The 21,020-nt window shown below is 42.1% G+C and overlaps 1 protein-coding gene across 2 annotated transcripts in view; it reads left to right on the top strand.

The window, feature by feature from the left end:
- EIF2AK4 (eukaryotic translation initiation factor 2 alpha kinase 4) overlaps window positions 1-21,020 on the top strand; it is a 72,142-nt gene that overhangs the window by 21,271 nt on the left and 29,851 nt on the right. For both annotated transcript variants that reach the window (XM_090033467.1, XM_090033468.1), the window contains exons 7-20: window positions 560-675; window positions 1,714-1,871; window positions 3,048-3,583; window positions 5,540-5,649; window positions 6,297-6,454; window positions 8,999-9,420; window positions 10,518-10,587; window positions 11,958-12,041; window positions 13,854-13,976; window positions 14,435-14,539; window positions 15,075-15,135; window positions 16,012-16,091; window positions 17,851-17,952; window positions 18,557-18,607. In XM_090033467.1, coding sequence (XP_089889593.1) covers window positions 560-675; window positions 1,714-1,871; window positions 3,048-3,583; window positions 5,540-5,649; window positions 6,297-6,454; window positions 8,999-9,420; window positions 10,518-10,587; window positions 11,958-12,041; window positions 13,854-13,976; window positions 14,435-14,539; window positions 15,075-15,135; window positions 16,012-16,091; window positions 17,851-17,952; window positions 18,557-18,607 — 2,176 coding nt within the window. The remainder of the gene's footprint in view (window positions 1-559; window positions 676-1,713; window positions 1,872-3,047; window positions 3,584-5,539; window positions 5,650-6,296; window positions 6,455-8,998; window positions 9,421-10,517; window positions 10,588-11,957; window positions 12,042-13,853; window positions 13,977-14,434; window positions 14,540-15,074; window positions 15,136-16,011; window positions 16,092-17,850; window positions 17,953-18,556; window positions 18,608-21,020) is intronic.

Here is a 21,020-nt window from a genome sequence, read left to right as displayed (position 1 = left end):
AGAAATACAGTAATCATTGTAGTCAGTAGACAGGAGCATGAAGGCCTGCATTCAGTATTTGGGCATAGGTTTAAATGCTTTGCTCAGTTAGCGTGTATGTACAGTAGAGACCCAGTGCAAGTCAGATCCCACTATTGCAAGCAGAAGTTTACACTCATACAGACCTATTGACTTCAGTGGGAATATTGAGACTTGTCTATGCTATGGTCTCTTCCATTAAAAGTGTTATCAGTAAAGCCCCTTCTTGTAGCCACAACGTATTCTAATAGAAGGAATTTTCTACCAGTTTAGATGCACCATCTTCCTGACCAACATAGGCTAATTCAGGAAAAGCACAAAAGCAACCACATCTGAACCAAAGGCTTTGCTGATATACATTTCAGCTAGGGGAAGTGATCTTTTCATACCCATATAAGCAGGTTTCCTAGAAAAATGTTGTAGTATAGACTAAGCCTGATAATGCACAGTTCTGCAAATGCAAGTTGTAAAACTGATGCCTGTTTTGATGCACCGATAATATATTATGAATTGAAGAAAAATTATGTTCTTGTTTACATAGACGGGAACGTCAGTATTCTGTGTCTAGTAATGAAGAGTCCCCTGGAAATCATGAAGTTTTGTATTTCAGTGTTGCTGGTGCTGGACAGCTTGTTGTCCACAAAGGAAAATGTATAGGTGAGTAAATAGCAATTACAACTTTAATATTTTTTAAATGTTAGTGCTTGCATAAGAAGAATGGATGAATTAGTTGTCCATTAAATGAAGGTGAATCAGCCTGCAGGGACTTTTGAATAATGTTATGGGCAAAGCTGGGGAGAAAGCTGTTGATCCAGTGGCTTTAATAAGAACTTGGAGAGCCCCTGCTAAAAGTGGGGCAAAGTAATGCAAGATTTTTTTTGTGGGTGAATTTGTATTTTTCTATTTTAGGAGTATTTGCAGTTAAATGTATTCAGAGCTATAGAAATAATGTATGAATCGATGATATTTCCAGGAGGAGAAAGTAATAATTTTATTACTTGACACCTAAAATACTTATGAAAAAGACTTTACTACCAATCTTGAAACTGTACAGATATTGATACTAGCTTTAAGGCCATATATAAGACTAGGACTAGAAAACACAACCCTAATTGAAAATTTTTACAAGAACCATTGGGGTGAGCAAGATGAGAAGCTGAGATAAGCCTGTGGGCTTTAAAATATCTGTGAGAATTAAACTAGCAAAACTTAACAGCATTTTGTCTCACTATTGCTCCTTAACCTAGCAGTGGATTTGCTGTTGAAAATTCTGCTTTCTTTGAATGTAGTTTTGTTACTTTACATATTGAGGATATATGATGATGTCACTATGTAGAGTTCAGCAACTGAAGATGCTACTGAGTGGGAAAAGCTTTTTTGTTGCCGAAACCACAAATTCCTTAAAATATGTAATAGTTTGTGCCAATGCAAATTTTGTGTCCATGTGCTCATTTAATTTCTCACTAATCTTTGAGTTTGGTTTACATATAATGTGATTTCAATTGAGCTAACTTTTTGCAGACAATGAAATGGAGTTACAGATCTTGTAGTTTCGGTTAGGTTTATGTTTGAAGATTTTTCAAACTTGTAAGAAGCAAGCTTTTTAATTTCATTCAAAAACCAGCTATTAGAAGAACACTGTCAGGCCATCAGGGGGAAAATGTTGTTTTTTCTTCTCCTTTATTTTATGTGTAGATAGGGATGAGCAGCTTGGTAAATCAGTCTACAATGCCTTGGAAATACGGAGTGGTGATTTTGTCTTAGTACATGAATGGGTTCTTCAATGGCAGAAAAAAATGGGAAGATTTCTTACAAGTCAAGAAAAAGAAAAGATTGATAAATGCAAAAAACAGGTATTACACAGCTTTTCCTCCAGTTGTCAATATACTTTATAACTGTTGTTATCCAGCTTTATTAATCTGAGACCAATTACTGAATTAGGGTATATCAACCAACCTCTTTCAATGTTCAGCTGAATAATTAAGTTGCTAAGGCAAAGGAGAACCAGGCCCCTGGGGTGTCCTGAGCAAGGGTGTTGAAACACCAGGATGAGCAGTAGACCCTAAAGATAGCAGAAATGCTACAGGAAAGGAGTTTTAGGGCTGTTCCATCCTTCACCTTTCTCCGCAGTCCCTTCCTGAGTATGTAGGGTAATGGTATTTTGGAAACTCAGATGGTCAGCAGCTCCAAAACTTTGGGCACCTATATACATGACAGAGCTGTGCTCCGACGCATACTAAAAAGCACGCATCAGAGCAGACTCGATTAATCAAGTCTGCTGGAAGTCTGCTGGAGCATGCTTAGTAGCCTCCGCATCACATGTATTCAGCATTCCCACTTTTCAAAATGATGACGGGGGCACTTTAACTAAAGTTTGTTCAATGAGCTTGAGTTAAAGCACTCCTGTTGCTATTTTGAAGCTGAGTATATGTGACACTATGAGCACTTTAATTAGAGCAGCTCTCAGAGCCACTGTAATTTAAAGTGCCTTCCCTTCTACCCTGGAGCACATGTATAGATGCCCTTGGTGTTTAACTTTGGTTCTCATTAGAACAGATTTCAGATCCTGCTGGTCATATTGCTTAAAAATACAGTATTATATTGGCATCTTTCAAAACCTTTGGCTAATTAGGGGTTTAAAAATTAGTAATGGGAGAAATCTCAAAGGCATTAATATTTATCAATGTGTAGCACCCACAAGTTTGGATGTTGGTTGAAACCTTTGTTGAACTTCTTGAAAGTGCAGACTAAAGAGGTTGTTCTTAAGGGAGCAGACTTTGCTTCCATTTAAATGATGGAGGTAAGAAGTGCAAAAGCACATGAGAAGTCACAACTACTCTTGTTTGAATTACTCATATTTCTCAAAAAATGAGTTGAAGTCTTGAGCATAAGTCTGGTTCTTTTCTTATCCATACCAGTTGACTTGTCGTTATTAAAAATGTACTCCTTATAATGCTGCTCCCATGACATAGGAGAGATCCATTACTGCTCCTGACTAACCCCTGGTATGTTGTATTTCTCTTAAACAGCTTCAGGGTACAGAAACAGAGTTCAGTTCACTGATGAAGCTATATCACCCAAACATAGTACGTTACATATCTATGAGCCTTAAAGAGCATGACGATTCGATTGTGGTAGACATTTTAGTGGAGCATGTTGGTGGATCCAGCCTTTCTACGTATCTGAGCAAAGAGACCCCTATTCCCATTGATCAGCTGCGCTGTTATGCAACCCAGCTTCTGTCAGCTCTCAACTATTTACACAGTAATTCCGTGGTGCACAAAGTTCTGTGCGCATCCAGTATCCTGGTAGATGCTGAAGGGAATATCAAGGTGACAGACTACAGCATTTCAAAGCGCCTTGCTGATATCTGTAAAGAGGATGTTTTTGAACAAACTAAAGTTCGATTTAGCGAGGATGCTCTACCCAACAAATCTGGGAAAAAAGGAGACGTTTGGCATCTGGGCTTGCTACTGCTTTCTCTCAGCCAAGGTCAAGTTAGCAGGGAATATCCGGTCACTGTTCCTAATGACTTACCTGCTGACTTCCAAGATTTTCTGCAAAAGTATGTACCTGTTGTTTTATTCCTTTTTCTTTTGCCATGTTTCTTTTTTTCTGCAATTATCTCTGAAAGAAAAATGTTCAAAAGTGAAAACAAATCCGTATAGTTTTCTGTCAGCCTGGGGGTGCTCACATATACCTACCTTCATGGCCAGCTGCCTAAAGCTACAAAACCCAACCCAGTGGCAGCACAGGCCCAATGGACTGCTGCGCACAAGCCGCCACCCCCACCCTTCCCCTGCTGTAAGCTGCAGGAAGGGGAGAGCTAGCAGAAAATCTCTCCCTAGCTTTCACCTCTGAGAGTGGGGTGGGGAGGGAGAGCACACCACCCAGCTCTGGTATCCTCCAGCTGGGGTCTCCCTGGCACAGGAAAAGTCCCCACTGAGGGGCGTTACACCCCCTGCAGCCTGGCTAGCAGTGCTCTGATTGGCTCAGCTCTGCCCTGTGCCTGCGAGAGGAGGTGGGAGGAATGCAGACACCAGCCTCCTCCAGCTGGGGTCTGCCCAGCATGGGGGAAAGACACCCCTGCCCCTCCATGGTTTTTTGCTTCCCTGCAGCCCAGCTTGCCGGGCTGGGATCAGCTCAGCCCTGCCCTCTCCCCAGCCCCTGTCTGTGAGAAGCATGGGGTGGTAGGTGGCGGATGTACCAAGCTGGCCAGGCAGCGGGCCCCCCCAGCTGGGGGCTTTTTGCTCCCCTTCAGCCCACTTTGCTGGGCTGGGATCAGATTGCATCCACCCCCTCTGCAGCCCCTGCCTGTGAGTGGCACAGGGTGGGGGGCACACACTGGCTTCCCCAACTGGGGTCTGCCCCAGGGGGTGGAGAGGAGTGGGGGAAGCCCCCATGAAGGGCTTCTCATGTCCTCACAGCCCAGCTTGCTAGGCTAGCATGGGCTCAGCCCCACCTCCTCCCAAGTTCCCCTACCTGTGAGGCAAGGGGAGCAGGAAGGAGAATGTCGTGGCCCAGCACGGGACAGTCCAGGTCCCCACCTCTCCCCCCATCCCGCCTAGCTGATGGGTGCTGGGTGGGAACAGGGGCTTTAGCTTTGTGATAGCTGGGGGAGGGGCCAGTCCTGCTGCAGTGGAGCAGACAGTACAGCCCAGGGCTGCAGAGCATTCAGGGATGCTGGGGGGCTATGTGTTAACTTGAATCAGGAGGGGATATGGGACAGAAGTCCCATAAACTGTTTGGCTTAAATCAGTTAAGTCTGATACTACATCCAGCCAGGTTTATCTTAAACCAGTTTTGGCCATTTTGAAAGCAGTTTTTGTATGGAATGTCTGTTCTGTTACAGGTTTAAACCCATTTCAGATCACTTAAACTGGTTTACTTCTGTCCCTAGCCCTAGCTAGTGTACCTATTCAGAGTAAGCTTTACACTAATGGCTTTGAGCTCAGCATACAGCACAGCAGCCATACCCACTTTGACTGACTAACAGTGGATTAAGAAGAGAGTGGGGCTAATGTCCACTCTTTTTATAGTAGTCTGCTGGTTAAAGCATTTGCCCAAGAGTTGGGAAACCTGGTTTTTAAGAGTACTTCCCCTTTCTAGCCCTTGAGTCCCACTCCTGGGAATGCTTATCAGTTTTGTGTTAAGAAGAACATAATTCATTTTGGCAGTAATTGCCTTCCCTCCCTTCTTCCCCCGAGGTCTGTGGTTACACAGTCACACTCCCTCTTACTGACTTTCTTTCTGATTCATGAGTTTATCATTCTTGGATGCACAGCGGCTTATCTTCAGCCAAAAGAGTCAAGAGTGTTGCCAGCACTGCCTAGCTTAAAACAAATCCCCTCAAGTAGAGATGTGCCCAGGACGCAGCTATCTCACAGGGTTCCTGGCAAGTCCCTTCTGCACAATGGGGTTAATGCTTCTTTGCTTCCCTTCCCATTTAAAAATATATAGGGAAAGTTAGACCCAATGTTCACATGTGTTTTTGAGAAGTCTGTGTTTGGTTTGTTACCAGATGCGTTTGCTTGGAGGATAAGAAGAGGTGGAGTCCTCAGCAGTTGTTACAACACAGTTTTATATACTCTTCCCAAATGAAAATCCCTGTAGCAGAAGAAAATGCAGATGGTAAGAAATTCAGTTTCTCTTTCTGTGTCCTAGGCTGTGAGTAATTTATCACACAAAGGTAAATGCAAATGTATATTTGCATTTAGTTCAAGATGTATTACAATACTGAAAAACTGTATGTGTGTTTTTGAATAAAATAGTCTAAAAGGTAAAGTCTATAGTATTTTCAAGTTATGTAGTTTCCTGGTAGGAGCTGCCTGATTCCCTACCCCATCTTCAACACTGAGCCTTGAATTAGTGTCCAGACTGTTCTCTTCCTGGTATTTGGCTTTACTGTAACTCAAAAAGCAAAAGAACAATGCAAATCACAGCCTAATCTTCCCTTCCAAAGGGAGGCTTTTCTGAACATTTTCTCCCTCTGGTTTCAAATTTCCATACCTATTGTGTTCTTTTTGGAATTGATTTTGTTTACCTACCAGCATGACTCATTCATAATTAAAAGCCTTCATTAAGGTTCAGATTAATACCTGAGTTTTATTTGGCACAGCAAAAGTGTTTTGCATTCTGACTTTTATTCTGTTATCATGTCATGCTAATGGCTCCTTAAAATGTGTCATTATTCCTGACAGCTGATTAATACTGCATCACGTTTTACATTCAATACTTTGACTGTGGTTTCAGATCTTTTGGTTATCTTTTGGTTTCAGATTCAGCAGGAATAGATTGCGTAGAGACAGTTATTCCCAGTGGTCAGGTGTCCAATGCTCCATTCTTCACAGAAACACAAAGGCAATTGTCACGTTACTACAATGAATTTGAAGAACTGCAGCTGCTTGGTAAAGGAGCTTTTGGAGCAGTCATCAAGGTCATTCCCCTTATAGACCCATTTTGTGTGCGTTTAAGGGGGAGGGTTGGTGAAATATATAAAAATAAAAATGTGGAACTTGTATTATAGATATTATCTTTATACTAGGGCAATCAATTAATTGTGATTAACCCATTAATTATTCACATGACTTTCAGTGTATTAATCACACACATGGTTTTGGTCCTGGGCTCTGCTCTGCCGCCATTGCTGCTGCCCCGGGCTGTCTTGTGGGGCAGGGGTGGCAGTGCAGAGGACCGCAGGGCAGCCTGGGTGTGGACTGGGTAGCTGCAACAGGAAGGGGAGGGGTGCACACAGACACAGCCACAGCCTGCAGGTGGCCAGGAACACAGCCTGGCGGCGGGTGGAGCAGCGCCCAGCAGGCAAGTCTGTAAAGGTGAAGGGGCACAGGGGAAGGAAGGGGAGAAGGGGGAGAGCAGATTGAGGCCCCCATGGTAAGGAAGGAGTGGGGTACAGGCAGGGGCAGATGCTAGGGTGAATAGGTCCTCGGGGCCAGGGCAGGTCATTGGATGGAGCTGTGGTTCATCCAGGGGTATGGGGGGGTGCTCCCACTACTGCATGCACCCCTGGGGGGGAGGCATATTTCCCTTGGATATGTGCGTGGGGTGGAGGTGGACTGCTGCTGTGGGCTGGGGCTCTGCACCCTGCTGCCATTGTCCTGGGAGCCGCGTGCTGCTGGGCGTGCAGGGGATGCGAGGTGCAGCCAGCATGCATCTCCCGAAGTAAAGACAGCAGGGTGCAGAGCCCCAGCCCACAGTGGCAGCCTGCCTCCACCCTGCATACAAATCCAGGGGGCCCATGCCTCCCCTGGGGGTGCGTGCAGAAGTGGGAGCAGCCCCTGCCATGCTTCTGAACAAGCTACAGCTTTGTCTCAGGACCTGCCCTGGCCTTGAGACCTCATTTGCCCCTGCCCTACCCCTACCTCATTCCTTCCCTCACCATGGGGGCCTCAATCTACCCTTCCCTTCCCCAAACCCCTTCTCTCCACAGATTTACCTGCTGGGCTATATCTGTGTGCGTCTTTTTGTGTCTGTCTCTGTGTGTGTCTGCTCCTCACTCCCAAGTCACAGACTCCCCAGTTCTGCTGCTGCCCCTCACTCCTGATCCACAGCACCCTACATCCTACAAAGGCATGTGAGGACCCCCCCCCGGGGCTCCAAACTGCACACCCATAGCCCCCCACAGCTTCACAAATCTCCCTCCCACCCCACATCCACTCCCCAACCATACAAAGTACCTGCATAATTTTGCGTAACTTTGACTTTTTCTGAACATAATTTCAAGTTTTTAGCTATGTGGTTTAAAATCATGATTAATTGCAAATATTTTTTTTAATCATGCAACTAATCACAATCAAATTTTTTAATCATTTGGCAGTCCTACTTTATACCAATCAGTAGTTCTCAGCAGAGATGGAGAATTGAATAGACTAAATGCTCTTTTATCGTGATGACCAGCGAACCTGGTTTTCTCTGTTTAAAAATCACAAATTCTCTGGGTTTGTTTGTATTTTTTTTAAACCCCACAAATTCTCATATTAAAAACCTCAAATGCACATTTTTCTATGATTTGAAATGAAATGCCACTATAATATATATATAGGTATCAGTTGAACACAATGTTTTATTGATATATTTACAATTTTAAAGCAGTTTGGAAGTCTACCAGCACCTCAATTACTATAATAAAATAAAATCTAAATACCTATACATTTTGGTATTTGATTTTGGGTTTTTTATCATGGAAGATCAGAGCTCCCCCTGCCCCCTTCACTCACCAGGATGCAGGTCGTGTGTCCCGTCCCCCCCCCCCCCCCCCCCCCCCGCTTTGTGATGTTGAGCAGGCCTGATATGCCAGTGCCCTGCCTATGCAATTGCCCCTCACTCCCCAATCCCTGCCCTGCTGCAAGGGGCCCCCAGCTGCCACAGCTATGGGGCCAGGGACTTCGGTCCACAGCCCTCACCCTCCACAGCAGCATCTGAGTCCTGGCTGCTACCTGTAGGAGGTAGCAGCTGCTGTGGCAGAGTGAAGCCTGGAGCCTGGCTCCCCCTCCCCCATGGGCAGCACAGCTGGAGCGCAGAGCCCATCAGAGTGGCAGAAGCAGGCTTCCTGCTGAGGGATCAGGGCTCCCTGCCCTGCTGCCCTTCCTCCAGGGTCTCTGGGACTTGGTGTGGCAGGGCAGAGAGGGACTGGGCAGGGAAGCCTGTTGCTGCCATTAGGAGTTCCATGTCGCTATGGCAAGGGGTCCAACTGTGTTTTTCTCCTTTTAAAGGAGAAAATCCAGGTTTTTCTCCTTAGAATGAGAAAATACAGGTTTTACCATGTTTTTCTATGGTGAACAGAAAACCTGGATCCCTGTTGATGATAGTCCTGGGGGTGTACAATAAATGCGCTTTAGTGAGGCAACGTACTGAACTTTACAGTTGCTTCACAGTTAAATAGAGAACTTGATTCTTTGGTGCTGTTGCTCTGGCACCTTGCATGGGCTCTGATAGCGAATGTTAAATTTGCTTTAACTGGCAGGTACAAAACAAGCTTGATGGCTGCTGTTATGCTGTGAAACGTATTCACATAAATCCTACCAGCAAGCAGTTCCGGAGAATTAAAGGGGAAGTAACATTACTTTCTCGTCTAAACCATGAGAATATTGTGAGATACTACAATGCATGGATAGAAAAGCATGAGAGCCCCCTCCTAAGTGCATCAACATCAGAAACTACAGGAGAGAAGAAAATCTTCACCAAGTTAGAGCTTAATGGGAAACATGAAGGAGAAACTATGGATGAAGTGGAGGCTAATGCCCCTCCCCCTGTTTTGACAAGTTCTATTGAGTGGAGTACCTCCTGTGAAAGATCTTCTAGCAATAAATTTAGTAGAGCTAATCAAGAATCCAGTGATGATGATGACGATGACGATGGTGAAGGGGTGTTCTCACAGTCATTTTTGTAAGTAGGCTTTAGTATTGGCATTAAGTGTGTAGTTGTTATGGTACATGTTTTAATAATCTACTAAAAGCCAGATTTTCTTTAAATTTCTTACATGCACACTTTAAATTGATGAAGGTTTGCAGCATAAGCAGGAAAAGAAATTCAGTCCTAAGCTTCCAGGGAGGTCTTTTAAACAGTGTCATTGCAGAGTGTAGAACCACTCCAGCTTGTCCTCTTGGAGTTTTCCCAACTTAACAAAAATGTGACATGCTGTCCACATAAATCATTAGCCTTGCTACCAGTATAAGACACTAGAAGAAAGAGAACAAAGCTAAGAAGTCCAAGGTGTCTGCCCTGTAAGCAAGCATCTGAGGAAAGTTACTCCTGTAAGTAGTTCCCTTCACGTAATTGCAGGATAAGGGTGTAAGATAGTTTTTTCCAAAAACAGAGTCAAGGCTACTTGCTAAGCAGACAGTCACGTCATGTAGAAAAGTCAATTTAGGTGACAGGAATTGGCATAATAGTAGGAGAGGAAGATCAGATCACTTGATTTTAAGGTAAGGAAAATGGATAAAGCATGAAGTTTCTTTCTCAGCTGTTCCCTATCTGTTCTGTACATGTGCCTTATATATTTTTTTGTCATTGGTGGGATATGGAACTTCTGAAAATGTATTCTTTTAATGAACCTTGAGTAACCAGCAACATGAAAATTGTTTAAAAGTTCTGAAAATATCTCATTTTTGTGCTTTGTAGTTTTAAAAGAACATTGCATAAAACTGTTCCTTTCTGTTTTCACAAGTTTTAAGGATCTTTTCTGGTTTTGTTCATTTTTGAGGTCTTTAGTTACTTTATTAAAATAAGTGAATTCTTGTCCATAAGGTATAGAAACAAAATTTTAAGAATCTTAAATATTTCATTTCAATAATGGTAACCAATAGGACCAATCTCTTATATTTAACCTCACACTTTTGGGTGTATTTTTGTAAGGAATATAAAAATGTCTCTACTCTAAACTCAGATTTTCTACTTTTACAGTAAATAACCTTCTAATAGTGTTGCAAAATGGGTGGTTTAATATAATCAAAAAGGCACTTCCTTTGTTTTTTTCTGAACAGACCAACCATGGATTCTGAAAGTGAAATCATATTTGATAATGAAGGTGAAAATAGTAAAAGTCCTTCTCTGGTAAATATTATATTACTTAATACTAACAGTGTTTTGGTAAAATAACTTTTGGAAGAGGAGATAAGACTATACATTACAAAACACAGATCTTGAGCTCCAGTCTCTTTCCTCAGTACAGGTAGTACACCTTCCAGAGTATCATCCTTGAAAAGCAATAATGCACAGTCTAATAAGCTACCTACTGTAATAATAGAAAAAAAGAAGTGGTGTCTTGGTTATGGGCAGTCCATAATCTTAGTTTCCCCTATTGTGCATTGAATGAAATAGAACTACTCCTTTGTTACTTGTGAGCATTGATTCCTGGAGGTTCAGGGCTTTTATATCTGATTTTTAGTACCTGGTCTCATTTGAAAACTCAAATTCTGTGCTGTTTAATCAAAGTTATTGATTACAAAATAATGACTACTAGCATATAATGACTTAAAAACAAAGTGAGGAGGAGGGTGTTTGTCAGGATGATGTGATGATTTTTTTTTTAATATCCTCTTCCTCACCACTTACTGGGTGAAATCAGTGCAATACATCACTTAAAAGCTAATATATCCATTTTTCCTGCAGCCTACAGACCATGGGCTGAATTGGCCCATGGAGCAATCTTATCCAGTCTGTGGGCTCCCCCTGGGTCCAGAAATTTGGTGGTAGGGGAGCGGTGGCAATGTTAATTGCCATAGCTCTTGAAGCTGTGGCAGTTAACACTGCTTCTCCTTGTCATGTCACCAAATTTCTGGACCTATGGGGAGCCCTGTGGGCCAGATGCTGGCCCACACTGTGGACACTAGTGACTTACAGCACTTAGGATCTCTGGCCTTGGTGGTTATATTTGACCTCAAGTTCAGTTACACTTTCCCTCTTCTGTTGATGCTTTTTTGGAACTATATATCATACATTAATGTAACCTTCAATTCTTAATTTTAATGTTACTGCAGAAAAGCCAGTCACTTTTGGTCACTGAAAAATAGTATATATTTTATTGTTGTTGCTTGGACTTAAATTTAACATTTACTTTTCTAAATGTTTTGACCATGCTTTATTTTTCCATTAATATTTTTTTTCCTTTTCTAACATAAGGCAATTTGAGGTTCAGATAAAATTTAGATGTTGCTTTGTGTTCTTTTAGCCTGTTACTACCAGGGAATAGGCAATATGTTAGCATTTTGAAAATGAGAGATGATTGATGAACATGTTTTGAAGCAGATTTCAAAGCAGTGTTAATGGGTAGAAACATGTGCCATGTGTTATCTATCTTATTCTATCAAAATCCAGCCATGGAAAGTCAGATTGCAGGAATGTATTCTGACAATCCAATATGGTTTGAAGGGTGGGGAGCTAGACTTCCCTATGTTTAGCTGACTGTTGTTGTTATGTTGTAGAATGAAGAACACAGTGAAAAGAATAGTCACAGTGAAGAAGATAAAGTATCAGTGGTTCAGACAATACACTACCTATACATTCAGGTTAGACATCTTGTGGGGTTACTTAATGGTTGCCACCCTGAACTCCTTCCTTTGCCTGATTTGCTGCTCTGCTTTCTGCCTCCTGTCTTGTGCTCCCTGCCTCAGCTGCTGCTCTTTCTGCTTCCTGCCCTGTGCTCCCTACCTGCACTCCTGCTCTGCTTTCTGTCTCCTGCCCTATTAACCCCTGTACTCCCTGTCCCCTTACCCAACTGCTGTGTGCCACACAGAGGCTGCCTGTGCCACTTGTGGCATCCATGCTACAGGTTGGCCACCCCTGTTCTAGCTCAAGTACTGCAGGACATGAGTTATGCACATGTGACTTTTAAATTTTGCTGTGCTAAGCATTTGTTCGGATCAATTCTGAATTACATTACATTAAAAACACACAGTCCAGTTGAGAGGACTAATGCATAAATACTTTTTTGAAAGTGGCCCCTAGTTATTAGAGACAGGAATTAATATCCATCTTTTGTGTATATGTAACTCTTGCTTGCCATCTTTACTTGGACTAATTTCCTAATCAGAGCATCACTCCTTTTTACTGTTTTGCAGTCACAGTGTTGCTTATGAACCTATTTCCAATTGTGGGACTTTAAATACAGCCTATTAATTTCTAAAGATCATGGTCAGATTGAATAAATGTAAAAGGCAAAAGGTTGAGTAGGGTAGGGTGGCATTTTAGAGACTAACTGGTTCAGAGTTTGGTTTGATGCTGTGAGTGGACTGGCAGAAAAGAAAAGGTTTTATACAGGATGGGAAGGGATAGGAGGAGGGGAGCCTGCTCAGAGAGGTAAAGAGTTAAGTTGATTAAATCAGTTGGGATGAATAAAGCAGATCACCTCTTGAAGGATACTGGAGTTAACAGCTAGTCTAGATAATGGACTAAGAATTCATAGTCCCAGTTGAAACTGGTTAACACAAGCAAGTCTGTGGATGATTTCTGTTTATGCAATTTCCTGCTCAAGTTGTTTTTTAAAGTTGTGCATGGTTGTTCCTTTTTTAAGGATAGCTACTCTGAGGTCATTGATGAAATGTCCTTACAATACAATCCTCAAACTATAGCCACTCAAATCAATGTAGTTATGACAAGGCAAGAGAGTCCCTCTGGTTGTCACTTACAGCCTCCAGCTTGAACACCATGGACATCACTAATGAGCTCCAACTCCAGTTGGAGTCAGTCCAGAAATATTTTAAAAACCAGTTTGAACCATTATTTCTTCTAGATTAGAGGTCCACTGAGTTTTTGGGGTTTTTTTATTTTGAAGTCAAGGACGGGTTTCTTTTATAAGAGTTGGAATTTTGGGAGTTGTGCCAATATCAGTAGAAGATAGTTCATCATTTTGGTAGATAAAGATCTCACAAAACAACCTGAGCTGTTAAATCATATAGGGGTGTTCAGTCTCCAGACCACAGGCCAGATCTGGCTTGTGGATTCATGCCATCCTGCCTGCAGGGGTCCCCAGAGGTCTGAAAATTTGGCAGCAGGGGGAGCAGTGGCACCAATTGCCACTCCCTTGCTGACAAATTTCCAGACCCCTGGAGAGCCCAGTAACCCAGATAGCGTGCTAGATTGGTGCACCGGCACCTGCCAGAGAAAGCTGAGGGCCCCAGGGAAGTGGTACAGGGCATGATCTGGCCCTGCACCACACATCCAGCCCATGGCCCCAAAAAACTGAGCATAACTGATCTACACAATTTGCTCTCAGCTCTTTTTGTGGTTGTAGAACAGAATAAAGCATTAATATATTTTCAGAGATGAATGTCTTTCATTTTTTTCTTCACTAAAGCCATTTTGTTTTTTTGCGTGTAAAGATGGAATATTGTGAAAAAAGCACATTACGGGATACTATTGACCAAGCATTGTGTGAAGATACCAGTCGTCTTTGGAGACTTTTCCGAGAAATATTGGATGGATTAGCTTACATCCATGAAAAAGTTTGTAAACGTTATAGTATCTAGAGTCCTTATTAATTGTCTTGAGTCTGTAAAATAAGTCTTGTCTTGTTTTGTCTTCGTATACTCTATTCCATTATTATCCATTTTTTATCTGAAATAGCTTCATAAAATTTAATTTTTAATTAATTGCTGTAGACTTGCCTTAATTAAGCAAATTGTTATGTTTAAAAAAAGGTTTTTACCGCTTAAAATTGATAGCTGCTAAACTATAGTCTTCAAGCATTATCTCAATAATAATCACTAATTTTGTAGACTGTGTATACAGAGCCAAAAGAGGTCATTGCTAATACTGTTTCATAGTCACTTATGAAAGAGAAGTTACATGTATTTAGATAGCTAGGTATATGTGTAAGGGGCAGGGTGTGGGGGTGTACTTAACCAAACACACACATGCATCCAGCCCTTCTCATTCTTCTTTTTTTTTACTTCATTAACAGGGAATGATTCACAGAGATTTGAAACCTGTAAACATTTTTTTAGATTCTGAGGATCATGTGAAAATTGGTGATTTTGGGTTAGCTACAGATCACCCAGCAAATACAGTAAGTGTGTTAAGTAAAATGTTTATCATAATATCCAAACAATATCAGAAACTGCATGAGAACATTTTTATTTGATGTAGGAGTAACGTGGCAGGAACATATTAAATAAAAGCAAATGCTCATTTGATTTTTAGTGCATAGATCCTTTATTTATTTCACTAGTTAATTTAATTTGACTCCATAATTTAAGGCATTTTTTGTGTTCATACCTACATGCACCAAAGAGTAAAATGCATTTCTTACTCATTAATTGGCTTTATCATTGTCTAGAATTGAAATAGGGTGTGTTGTTTGGGTTTTTTTAAGTTAAAGCCAAAATTTTCAAACTTGGGAGCCTGTCATACTCTTAAATTTGTATTCAGGAATGCAGCCTAATACATAATTAAAATGTTTAATTCTAAATAATTTTCAAAAGAAATTACTATATTAATTGCAATCATAAAACTATAAATTGATAATCTGAACAAGCCAACAAAAATCTTTTAAATATAGATGTATAATTTGTCCTCTCCCACCTCCTCCCCCCCCATTCCAGGCTGATTCTAAACAAGGGGAAGATCATTCAGACGGCAGTCTCGCTAAGCCTGACCCAGCAGGTAAATCTAAAAATTATATATATATTTTTTGCATTTAAAACTAGTTTCAAGAAAAATCTTCCAATGGTTTTTCTTTGTGTACTTGAACGAAGTGAAATCCTCCAGTCTGTATTGCTGAAAAGGATTATAAAACTCATACCGTCTCAATTCAGATTTATTTTGTTCAAATGCAAATCCTTTTGCATTTGCTATACTAGGAGAGAAGTCCAGTGAGTCTGCAGACAAATGAATTCACCTTTCTCTCCAAGGTTTACTTCTGTTCAGCAGCAGATCCAGGAACACAGCAAGGGGGAGATGCCTTCCCCCTCCTACCCCTGTCCAATCCCCTACACGCACACACTGGAGCTCAGAAATATCTGAGCTCACTGCCTTGTCAGTGAGCTGCTGTTTGCCCTTCACCTTCCTCCCACTCCTGCTGAATTCAGCAGCAAGGGAAAGGAGGGGTGGTGACAGCTCTCAGTCCATGTGCTCTGGAACCACAAGAAAGCAGGGGCTCCAGTCAGATTCCGTGTCGAGAGCTCATGTGCAGCTTATTCAAAATGGGATGTGACTGTACTGCCTGCCCTCTCTGGATCCACCCTTGCCTCTGTACTTCAGTGAAATTCCCATCTGTGGGATGCATGTGTTCAGAGCTCTCTACGTGATCAAGCTGTCTAAACTTTCATCCATTCTGTCCAGCCTATGCATGTAAAGTGCAATTTTATAACTAGAAGATGCATAGCATTCAGAAGAAAAGAGAATCTTCCAAGACATGCCAGTTCTTTGTACTAAAATCCTATTTAAAGAATAAGGAAACTATATTTTCTTAACCGTTTTGCTGCTATATTCCACAGCAGCAGTTTCTCTTTGAAACTAACATTTTAAGTATGTTTACAGGTAGTTTGACAGGGATGGTTGGCACTGCATTATACGTGAGCCCAGAGGTCCAAGGGAGCACTAAATCAACATATAATCAGGTAATATTAATATGACTTAATAAAACACATGATGAAATCTGGAATACTGTGCAAAATTCTTATCTCCCTTGTTCAAGAAATATAAATTCAAACTGGAACAAGGAGAGAGATACTACTAGGAAGATCAAGGAAATGAAGAGACTAAGAAAGCTTGGCTTGTATAGTCTACAAATCAAGGGTTGAGAAGGGCTACACTTGCTGTTGTAAACACAGCAAGGAATTAAACACCAAAAAGGGAGAAGAGCTACCATATTTACGTAAATGTAAGATGACCCTGTATTTAAGACTATCTGCAATAATTCGATTCTATACATTAAAAAAAATTATTATAGTTTTCCATGTATAGATTGATTGTTGGAGGGTTTTCTTTAATTCATCCCTCTCACTGTTTCAGGGGTGGGGATGCAGGTGGTGTGTGTGGGAAGGTCAAGCAACTTGCCTCCTGCTGGTGCCTGACCCCTGCTACCTCTGCTCCCTACCTGGCCCCCCAGCCTCTGCTTTCCTTCTTCCCTAGCATCTGCTGTCCTCCTTTCCCCCTAGCGTTTGCTCCATGCCAGTAGGCTCCATCCCTGTTCTAGCCTTGGGCACTGAGCACAGTTCCAGCCCAGCCCCCCATATCAGTCCTGAGGGCTGCTCTGGTATTGGGCTGGTGCTGTGCTCAGTACCCCAGGCTGCAGTGTGCATAGAGCCTCTCTGCATAAACTGAAGGTAAGGGAGGGGGAGAGGGGCCTGTGGGGGAATGGGGAGATAACATGCGGGGGGATGCAGAGAGGCAAACAGCAGCTGTAGCTACAGCCTCAACCCTGGATAGGGGCTAGAGCCCGAGCCATAGCAGCCGCCTGCCCCCCCACTTAGAATCCATGATTTTAAGACGAGGGCCCTCTCACATTAAATGTGGAAGAAAACCTCACCTTGGAATCAAGTAAATACAGCAATATGTAAGTTTAAAGATATAGTTGGCAAAAGAACATACGAGTATTCACTGATTATATGTCAATCTAATCCTGAAATGAGGTGTCTAATCATCAGAGGACTGGGTTTCTGGAGCAGCTTTCTGATGGGAGCTTGAAGACAAAAAAAACAAAAGCAAACCAAAAACAACCTCCCTAACAAGCTTGATAGAGAACATTAACAATTCAAGAAAGATTGTATGATATAGTTTGCTACAACAGCAGGGAATTGTACTCCATATCCAGAGCCCGCCCAGTCTTATTTCCTATGGTTTTTTGTGAGTGAATAGTAACAGTCTTCTGTTCTGAGAGACATGCCATAAAATCTCTGTATACTAAACTTGGTCTATCTGTAAATTGTCAGGTACAGATATGACTAAAATGTAAAAGCTTAAAAGCTGAAATACTGCAACCCTGAACACTAATTTTAAAAACATACATGGTAGCCATTGTTTAACCTTGATTATACAACTAAATTAATGTAACAAATAAAAATCAAGATATTTATTAAAGCTAAAGGGAAATAAAACTTTAATCTTTTTTTAAGTCTTGGTCTTGCCATTTTTAATCTTGCTGAATGTGTTTTGGGTTACTTGGAATAGCTGTAGTACCATGTACGAATGATAGCACAGAACTTATGTTGTATGGGGAAATCTAAATGATGAACTATGTTTCTATTAGGAATAATTGCTCTTCTGGACTCCCAGAAGAGAATGGAAAGTAAGTTATTTTTTGTCTATTACTTTGATCATGTCAGAAATAACTATTGCAATTAGTTTCATTACTTGATTTTTTTTTTTCTTCCCTAGAAAGTGGACCTGTTCAGCCTGGGGATAATATTCTTTGAGATGTCCTACCATCCTATGAGTACTGCATCAGAAAGGATCTTTGTTCTCAGCCAGTTAAGACTTGTATGTATAACATTGTTGCAGCTGCGTCTATCATACTTTAGTGAGTAAGAGGAGAAAAGTGCATAGAATATTGCAAGTAAATGTGCTATATTTTGCATCTTGAAAGATTTTTATAGTTGGATAAATGGGAAATTGCATAGCTACAACGGTCATTTGAGTTTATCTCACATTAAGGCAGTGAAAGAGTGTTGCAGTTGTGATGGTGCAGAAATTATGCCAGAAGCAAGGATTTCTTAGGGTGATATCTTTTATTGGGCCAACTGTACAGTTGGGAGTTAGACAAGTTTTTGAATGTTGTGAGATCAAGGGGGTGGTGTGTTCACTATCTCTAAATTTTCTTCCAGAGGGTTGTTGCAGTAGACAGGTTGGGGTAACTTGTCAAAATAGAGACGGTCTTTTATTTTGTATTAAAAACCCCATAAATAATTATAAATAATAGCAGAGTGCTGTCTTGACAACCTTAATTATGACAACTACATTTTTTGGTTTTGAGTAATAAAAATATCTAGACTTACTGTGTCTTCTGTATATATATATTTTAATAAGGTTAGTTCACACAAGTTGGATTTGCTACCGTAATTCAAATGTATTTTATCTTTTATAGCCTACTATTGTATTTCCAGAAGACTTTGATGAAGTGAAACATGCAAAGCAGGTAATTTTACAGTCATTTTAATTAGTAGGTATTCTATATTAAGAAATGTTAATTATTATTTTTCACTTCATTTTAGATTAGTAATCTCTTCCAAGTCATTATCACATGACGTGAGAACAAAGTAAAAAAAAAAACTCAAAAGGATAAAGCAGTTACCACAACTGACATTACATATACTTAAAACACAAAGGCCCAGATTCTATTCCGCCTTTAAGATGTCTTTGTCTTTGCTGCCACTACTCAAAAAGTAAATATCTCACCTCTGGAGTTCAGTTCTGTTCACCCAAGGAGATGTCATTTGCCCATTCTGTCACTGAGCAGCCTAGAGGCCAATCCTGTTCCGTCCTGCTTTCTGACAATGAGAAGAATTATGCGACTCCAAAGACAACCTCTTCTGCCTAGGGAGGCATGTGACTCTTATACTCAATGGAGAGTCTTCTAAACTTCAGTCACATAGCTCTAGCTCAGTTTTACTTGGTTAGAAGGGCAAAGCTCAGACACCTTTTTGGGATCAAACTTGCTCAGAAAGGGAGATGTCCTAGTAGTTAGAGCACTTTCCCCAGAAGTGGGAGGATCTGTTTTATAGGTCTTCCTCAGGCCTATAGAGTATAAACCTATATCTACCCTACCCCTCAGCCTACAGGCTAGGCAGGGTTGAGGATGTCTTTCATCCCTTCTGTTGAAGCTGGCTTCCTGAGCATCTAGAAATGCAGGAGGGGGCTCTGACTAGGCCAGGCACTCTCCTGGGAGGGAGGGAGGTTCTGGCCTTTAGTCCCAGTGCTGTTTGTTGTTGGTGACAACCGCTGAACAGCCTCATTGTTGTACTTTTAGGTTTGCATTTTGCCTGTAGCTCTGCAAAATGCAAACCTTGTGGGGTGTGTTTGGAAAAAGACATACAGCTGTTAAAGCACAGATGAGCCCTTAGCTGTCTAAAACCCAGCAGGTGCCAGTTAGATAGATTCCTTAGAGGCACAATAGGATATGGACTAAAATTCTCCTATGCAATCATATCTTTTAAGCTGAAATTGAAGTTGTGTTGCATAGAAGTTAGTCTAGCCTTTGTTTCAAAAGTAGAAAATGTGTCACAGAAAAGAAGAAATGTTTGTGAGGTAAAATTATTGTTGTAAGTTTGGCGCAGCTGCAGTGGCCACCAGAGGTTCATTTTGGCAGTGGAGACATCTGGAGCTCAGTGGAGTCATACACCGTCTTGGGATTTTTTTATATTCCTCCCCCTACCCCTTCTCAGCTGGGTCTTTATTCTGTTAGCCAGGAACAGGGTGCTGTACAATCGTTATGCTGGGGATTGGCAACATTTATGAGCATAGTGCCAAAATCACCTGCAGACTTGACTCATAAAATGTTGGCATACTAGGGGTGGACAGTGGGGGAGCTGCGAGGGGCCCAATTCTTGTTTTGTCAGCGTAGCCCTTTCCCCTTCACCACTGTCTGCCCTGAGGTGTGCATCCCAAGCAAAATGCTTTCACATGCCACACTCTAGCACCCATGCCAGGGGTTGCCTACCCCTGGTTATGCAGTCCTCGAAGGCTGGCCATATGGAAATCTGAGACATTATCTTGGAAATGTGGGACGCCGCCCACTCCCCATCCCCTCAAGTCTCACAAGTCAGTTGGGGCGGGCTGTGTGGAGGGCAGAAAGTGGTGTGTGCCTGCAGGGTACTTCATGCTGCTCTGATTCCCAGCCAGTCTGTTCCCCGCACCCCTTTGTTTCTGGGGCGCCAATTATAATTCCCAACAGCCAGCCAGGACCAGCCTCTGAAATCTGGGGCTGTCTCACCTGAAACAGATCATAGAGTCTCCTCTACATCATCTAGAAATATCTGGTATCCCAGGGCAATGGTCCATGGCCTGGCTCTGTGGGAAGGAAGGAGGTGTGGTCCAGCCTCAGAGTTGGGTGAATAGCCTGGCCCCACAAGGGGAGGGGACATAGCCTGTATCTGACCAGGCGCATGGGTTTTGGGGTTTGAGAATTTGGCAGAAGGCACGGTGGCCGTATTAATATCCACACTTCCCTGCTGCCAAATTTCCTGACCTGTGGGGAGCCTCACAGGCCAGATGCAATGCCTCCATAGGCCACATTTGGCCCCTTCCTTTTTCCTACCATTTCTGCTAATTGGTGGAATGGGTAAGTGAATTTAGCATTAGGATGCGGATTTTTGAGCCACCACTGGTAGAGCCCTGGTGGACCTAGAACTCTGACAGCAACACTGCCAGTTGTGGCAGGGTAAGGAGAGTAGTTCTTCCTGCCTCTTTCCACCCTTACAGGGTGAGAGAGGTTGTCTGTGGTAGCTGCTGCTTTTGAGCAGCTGCCAACTAATCGCTAACAACCTACCATTCCCTAGCAGAGGGGAGGGCAGGCTATCAATTGCTGGGTCCCTTAGGGGCGGGGTTATCCA

The sequence above is a fragment of the Crocodylus siamensis genome, chromosome 2 (genome assembly GCF_052110815.1).
Source record: "Crocodylus siamensis isolate JL-2025a chromosome 2, ASM5211081v1, whole genome shotgun sequence".
Taxonomy (NCBI): domain Eukaryota; kingdom Metazoa; phylum Chordata; order Crocodylia; family Crocodylidae; genus Crocodylus; species Crocodylus siamensis.
The sequence above is the reverse complement of the archived record's forward strand: the minus strand, read 5'-3'. Positions and strand labels throughout refer to the sequence as shown.